General features: G+C 26.8%; 1 protein-coding gene across 3 annotated transcripts; it reads left to right on the top strand.

Annotated features, from left to right (window-relative positions):
* The first annotated feature begins 1,665 nt into the window (after window positions 1–1,665).
* On the top strand, window positions 1,666–5,674 carry LOC100168438 (deoxyribose-phosphate aldolase-like). Of its 3 annotated transcripts, none has more exons than XM_008184675.3 (7): window positions 1,666–1,792; window positions 1,972–2,048; window positions 2,923–3,119; window positions 3,602–3,791; window positions 3,852–4,148; window positions 4,972–5,057; window positions 5,148–5,674. In XM_008184675.3, the coding sequence occupies exons 2-7, from the start codon at window positions 2,024–2,026 to the stop codon at window positions 5,334–5,336; spliced, it is 984 nt and encodes a 327-aa protein (XP_008182897.1). In that variant the 5' UTR covers window positions 1,666–1,792; window positions 1,972–2,023; the 3' UTR covers window positions 5,337–5,674.
* Window positions 5,675–7,399: the final 1,725 nt, after the last annotated feature.

Here is a 7,399-nt window from a genome sequence, read left to right as displayed (position 1 = left end):
TCGGCAAGTTAATAGGTCCTACCATAGGCGGTGCACAGCACTGGGGCCCGCGGGGGCTAAGGGTCCTTAGCGGATAGACGTCAATTTTTTTTTTTTTTTGATTTGGTTCATTATAATTTTGTTATTATCTTGTATTTAATTTCATATAACAAAATGTAAATGCCTGGTCCGTCTAGTTCGTACTTTTGGGAGTCAAAAGTAAAAATTTCTCAGTAGTTTTCAAAAGTGACGTGAAAAACAAAAGAAAAATTAAGGAAAAACGGGAATTTTTAGAGGAAATCAATTTTAGTTTTTGGTGCAACTCTAAAACAAATGACCGTAGGTTGTAGGTACATTAATTTTGACAAAATATTTATATTAGCATTTTCTATAATATACCATGTAATGCAAGATTCCTCATAAGTTTGTCTACCTTTAACAAAAAAATAATGTCTACAAGAATGTCAAATTAAATTTTTATGATTGTTTGATATTCATATTTTTACAACATTTGATATTCAATCGATTTCTCATGTAATGATTTTTTAAATTTTTTGTAATTAAAAAACGAATGACTGGAGATAATTGAAAATTTCACTGAATCTTTATATTGTCATTTTCTGTACACGATAAAATTTTCAAAATAATTTGACGTTTTTTTATCTGTTTACGGACTTTTCAGATGTCAATTTTTTTAGTTTCTTTTTCTCCGTTTATTTCTCAATTCATCAGTTGAAAAGTATTAAAAATACATAGGCACAATTTGTTTTTATAAGCATTTAAAGTTCGAATTTTGACAAAATTTATTAAATTTAAAATTGAATCATTATTTTGTAGTTAAAAATTTATAAAATGTTCAACTTTTAGGATTGAAAATTTAAAACAAGGCCATCCATTACAGTGACCCACTTGTAACGTACTGTACAACAGAGCGATATTCACTTACCCACATTTTTATTTCTGCTGTTACATAAAAACTAAAATTGTTGTTTTTATATTTGATTGTAAATAAATGCAATACATCCTATCTAAGGAGTAAAAATTCCCATGGTGTGAAGTCAGTCCGAATTTTTTATATATATCTCAAGAAAGAGGTGCCCATATGCATTTGTTTGCACCTGGGTCTTTGACTCTCTAGTTACGGAACTGTTTTGAGATTATTATTAGGTACTATTAACGCGATAAACTTGTGTATTTTAATACAGAATGTATTGAGTTTGAACCACGGTTTCGGTGCACCGAGTTTTTGTATTTTTTGATACTTAAGGAAATAGGAGTTAAATTATACACTTGAGTAAGCACCACGCGGGGTCCGCGATTTACCGCAAGTATAGGTAGATTGGCAGATTGAATATACAGAATGCTCGCGTAATCAGTAATCACAAAAATATAGCAATGGCAACTCATTGCCGAATCAGCATGCTAGTGCCTAGTATCATAGATTAATTAATATACTAGTATATTTAATCTATGCTAGTATTATTTTAAAAAATGTAGATTACTGCAGCTGTCTGCTAGACAGTCTATAATATGCTTCGTGGTTTAAACCCGGCTGCCGACCTGTTATATCAATATATCTCACGAGTCGTGATTCGTGGTAATCTTTATGGCACTTATCTAAATAATTGTTATCACAATATTGATGACTTTTTTTTTATTATCACAATGTACCATAATATTATTAATATTATTATGTTCATTATTCATAGTATTCATTCTCACTAGTCACCACTCAGTTTTCTTTATTACTATACTTCTTACTACATAGAAATCTGTGTACTTATATAACTATTTGAAGTTTGAACTTCTAAAAGTAAAAATAATATATAAGACAAAAAAACAGTATAATAATTATCATAGATAAACCAAATTATACCGATAACCACAAAAAGTATATTATAATTGTATAGAATGTAGTTTCATTACATTGCTTATTAATATATTATTATTTATTATACAAATTGTTAATTGTACTTCGTACTATTCTTACAGATTATTACCAAACATTGTGTGAAAGATAGAACATTTTCAAAGCCTTACAAAAATGTCAAATCCAGGAATACTTTTCGGTGAGGAAAATATATATATTATTATTTTACATTAAATGACCATAGGTAGTTCTATGATGAAAAAATAATAAGTTTTATATTTTAAGTAAAATGTTGACGTTTGATGCAGTGATGCTGCCTAATGCTCAAAGATGAAATACTACAATTAGTATTTGATACTGCATGGTATTATAATAGAAATAATGGAATTACAATTACACTTTTATTATTTACTATATACATTTAAAATTACTTTATGCTAACTGCTCTTCTCCAATAAGTCTACAACACTTCTGGTATTTCCTACTGTCTTATTTGAACTCTGCTCTTTTTTTCTGGCTAACAGTGTACCGAAGGGTTATTGTTTATACATAACCTACCTTATAGGCAACTAATGTCTATTCGATTAATGCTTGATATAAATTGAATACCTGTAACCCTCACATGCATGCTCGATACGCGTGAATTGTACAAAACACCTTTGTAAGTGAAGGTCAAACGTATTTCGATGTGTGCTACATTTGAATCTATACAGCTTTCCAGATATCAATTCCCATTTGGTCCCAATGCTTTAAATCTTATTTTTGCAGGAACAGACATTTTAAATATTCATTTATTTATTTATGTATAATAAACGGGTATTGAACCCTTTAACAATTTGAGTAATTATAAGTGCAGTTTAACTTATCTTATAATAGATTTTGGATACAAAAAAAAAAGAAAAACTTAGTAGAAGCAATGGTAATAGTAAACAGCTCAATAAAGAATAATTATATAGTAGAATAAAAATCATTAATTAACAATAAATGGTTACAAAAAAAAATAATAATAATAAATACATGATAATATCATTATAATATATTATAAACATACCATTAATGTAATTTATTTTCAGATGAAACTATGCTGAAGCGTAACGAAGATCAAGATGAGGATATTTTGACAATTGTTGACGAGTGTGATAGATGTACCAAAATTGGATTTTTACCTGAAGTAGAAGCTTCTTATTTGGGGCTCTTAATTCATGTTATGGATCTTACTTCACTTAATTCCACAGACAATCAGAAAACTATTGAAGCTCTTGTAGACAAGGTATTAAGGAATATCTTACAATATTCTTTTATGTATATCGACTACATAAACTAGAAATATTAAAACAAATTATTGTATTATGTATAATTGGATATTGTCTAAATGTTATTTTAAATATCCATGATTTAAGTAATATGGAGAAATAATATAAACCACAAAATTTATTATTTTATACCTGTGAAATACAATCAAATCTAAAGTAACTTATAGATATAGGTGTTTCTCAAATTAAATTAATCTAAATCTATATAAAAATAACATTGTGTATTAGATAATTGAACTGTTTTTTCATTAATATTCAAAAACCAATTGTTAACGTTTTACTGGTACCATTTGATTTGACTGTTTAAGGTTATACTAAAAATATGGTTTTGTGGAGATTTCTGTTTCATTAACAGATAAAGAAATTATTATTGCTTTGGTAAAGTTCTGTTTTATGTTAATTTAGATTACTTATATTGAAGTTTTTAAAACATTTTTAGGCTCTAACTTATACCAAAAAAATGTTAAAAACTGATATTGAAAATATGGCATCCAATCATTCTTGTGAAATTCATAACTATTTCACTACCAGTACATTGACTCCTCAAACGGTTTGTGTATCTTCTGTGCGTGTATCTGATGCTGTACAAAGCATAAATTGTCAAAATGAACATATAGACATTGCTTCCGGTGATTACACATGAAATTAAATATTTTTCCATTGTGATTTTTAATAATAAACATGTTTAGTTGCAGGAGGATTCCCTATGGGCCAAGTACCATTGAGTAGTCGAATAACTGAAGTGGAATATGCAATTTCACAAGGAGCTGCAGAAATAGATATTGTAATTGATCGTGGTTTAGCAAACCTTGGTGATTTTAATAGATTATATCATGATTTGCGTTCCATCAAAAGTGTGTGTGTTAATGGTGATGTCACATTGAAAACAATTCTGTCTGTTACTGAATTGGATTCTTATCATACCGTGTATAAAATGGCTATGACAGCTATGATGGCTGGATCGGACTTTATTAAAACATCTACTGGTATGAATTATAAATGTATAATAAAATAAAATGACATAAGTTAATCATACATGATCTTGTACTAAAATTATAAGCTATTAACAGGATGTACATTGGTTTTCCCTCTTTGATATAACATAGCAATTTTTCGATTAGAAAACTCAATTTTATATTGTTCTTTCATATTATGTTGACTTCATTTATTATCAATATTAAAGATATAAAACATGAATATTATCTAAGGCATCTCAAAGTTAATTGATATTTAAATTTTAAAGCGAGTTATAAACATTTTAAAACTTAAATATTTTTGGTACATAGTTATTACTCACATTAAAGTTAAAATATTAATAAAACCCAATGAAGTGTTTTAAATAATATTCTTTGCTTTAAGTTTGGTACCTAAAAGGTTAATTTATTCTAATTTTAATTTGATATAGTATGTGAGTCAAAGAGAGAAAATAAATAGTGCACTGGCATCTTCATATTTTTATTATTTATCAGTGTTTTTGTTTATCTTTTGTCGGACACTATATAGAAACAAACTGATGTCTGATAATATTATTAATTAGTGTCCAAAGCTTAAACAAATACATTTTTATTTTATCTTACACTATGCACAGTATGTTTACTAATGACACACAGTGACATAAATCATATATAGCTTCAATTTTTAAATAAGGATTCTTAAAAAGTTGAGGTGGGCCGTGGGAAACAAACATTTTTAAAGTTCAGCACCTTTGATGTTTTTTATTGATTTTTGGGATTTTCTTAACCGTTACTTATGGTTATTATTATAATTTTGTGTCTGTTGTTAAAATAATGATTATGTTATATTACATAGGAAAAGAAGCTGAGAATGCCACATTGTCTCACGGTGTAATCATGTGTCAAGCAATTAAAAAATATCACAACGCCACAGGTTACAAGGTGCATAATTATGTCTTTCTATTAGATTTTCTGTAAAAAAGTTGAAGCATTTCTTTAAAGTTTAAAACTCTTGTTAAACTATGTTTATAGGTTGGTATTAAACCAGCTGGAGGCATTAAATTTAATGAACAGGCACTCAGTTGGCTTATTTTGGTAAAGAACCAATTGGGAAATGATTGGTTGAAAGCAAGTTTATTCCGTATTGGTGCATCCAGTCTTCTAGAAGATGTTGTTAAAAGGTTAAGTATTGTCTTGAAAAAATTACAGACAAACTATTAAAAAAATTTACTTAACTTTAATTGTTTTTGAATTTCAATTTTATAATATGCATTCTGTGACAAAAATTATATGATAATAAACATAATGTATGATCACACTATATAGTTGTTATTTACAACAGTAATACAATGATAGTACTGAGAACATTAATTATTTAACAAGTTTAATTCACATTTATGTTCAACAATTTTTAGTGCTGATTCTAATATATTAATTTTAAAATAATTACTTGTGAAAAATATTGAATTTAGTACTTTGTATAGAACTATAACTGTCCTGCCAGACACTATCCAAGCCAAAGATTTGTATTTTTAATAAATATATTTATATGCAATGTATATATTATCATATTTCTTCTAATTGTAATATTAATATAATATGTAACCAATTGCAACCATTTAAATCAGGGTTGAAAAAAATTTTTAATTTTTAGTTTTCGTTATTGATTTAAAAAATATCATTTTTGTTTAACGATTTTAAAAATGTTATTTTCCTATTGTTTCCAAATAACAATTTTGTTTTTATTTTTTTATAATAGTAACATGCGATATAGAAATGCACTTAAAAGTTAAAAATTAAAATTAATTATTCTTAATATTTAAATTTTAAATCAAAATTACAATTTATATTAAAATTAAAACTAAAAATTAAAAATTTCTGATTTCAAATTAAAATGTTTTTAAATTTTAAAAGTGCATTATTGGTAAATTAAAAAGACTAGTGAATTTTTTTTTTTTTGTGGTATAAATATTATAATGTATAATGCCATAATTTATTTTCATTTTTCGTTTTTAATTTCATTATTAAATCTTTTTCGGTTTTTGGGATTTTTGTTATCATTTTCAGTTGTTTTTTGTTTTTTGTTTTATTAATTATCTTTGTCTTTTGTTTTTTTCTGTTTAATAACGTTTTTCAAAAACGTTTTCCATCCCTGATTTAAATAAACAAAATACATTTTCTTTTTTTGTAAGCTAAAAAAAATCATGTGTGAACTACTCTTTAGCTATCTATAGCCTATAGGAGTTGAAAAATCAAACTATAAACACCCACCAAGTTTCAAGTAATCCATTGATATACATTTAATTGAAAACTGTTCAGTTTTTTGAGGCTATTAACTTTGGATGAACCTACATCCAATTTTAGTTGTAAAACCAGATTTTGCTCGTGATGAAATGGAAAAAATACAAAATTTAGTTACACAAGTGTATCTTGGTTAAGGTGTTCTTACCTACCTTGCTTCCATAGGCACAAATAGCGTTTGGGATTTGGGGGGCCTAAAGCCTTACTTTGATAATATTGAATATAAGCTTAAAACAAAACGTAGGAAATGTTTGGGGGGCTATGGACAATTTTGGGAGGGCTTAGCCCCTAAAGCCTCCCTATTTACGCCTATGCTTAGTTCACAAGCAAATTTGTGTAGCTTTGCAAACTAAATCGACCATGATTTTTTGTTGTGAATTGTGAACCATCTAGGGAAACCATCTGGGGAACCACTCAAATACACAAAAAAAATTTCATCAAAATAGGTCCAGTCATTTAGGAGGAGTTTCTGTCATACACACGGACAGAAGAAATGTATATATATTAAGATACATATTTTTAGAAGTTGTAAAGATAAATCTTAAAGAAAGGACCATTACCATCAAAGAATTTGATCATTTATAACTATAGGAATAATTTAAGTCATTATTATTATGTTGTTTATTTAATTAATAGCCATTTAAAATATTAAATTACTTTTTAGGTGTGTATGATACATTATTAATCGAAAAAAAATTATATTACTAATCAAAATAAACATTGATTTAATTTATTTACAATTACATATTCCTAACATTACCTATTTGTATATTACAATACGTATATAAATATAACTCAAGGTGGATTGATCTGTTTTGGTATAAATTATGATTAAATTGTACTAGGATTTTTATATTATTCAGTAGTTTTTGGTAATAAATATATTTTGTGTAACAGTAGATTAGAATAGGAAAATGTTTTTTTCTATTCTGTACCTTCTCTAACAGGGGAGTCATATCTCTTTTTGCATTACCTATAACTGG

This window comes from Acyrthosiphon pisum, chromosome A1, assembly GCF_005508785.2.
Source record: "Acyrthosiphon pisum isolate AL4f chromosome A1, pea_aphid_22Mar2018_4r6ur, whole genome shotgun sequence".
NCBI lineage: Eukaryota > Metazoa > Arthropoda > Insecta > Hemiptera > Aphididae > Acyrthosiphon > Acyrthosiphon pisum.
The sequence above is the reverse complement of the archived record's forward strand: the minus strand, read 5'-3'. Positions and strand labels throughout refer to the sequence as shown.

What these genes read in the sequence shown, in the direction of transcription:
- LOC100168438 (XM_008184675.3), top strand. Translation starts at nt 2,024, where the DNA reads ATGTCAAATCCAGGAATACTTTTCG. An exon ending in CTTTATTAAAACATCTACTG is followed by an intron (nt 4,149 to 4,971) that starts GTATGAATTATA and finishes TATATTACATAG; the next exon opens with GAAAAGAAGCTGAGAATGCC. An exon ending in ACAACGCCACAGGTTACAAG is followed by an intron (nt 5,058 to 5,147) that starts GTGCATAATTAT and finishes CTATGTTTATAG; the next exon opens with GTTGGTATTAAACCAGCTGG.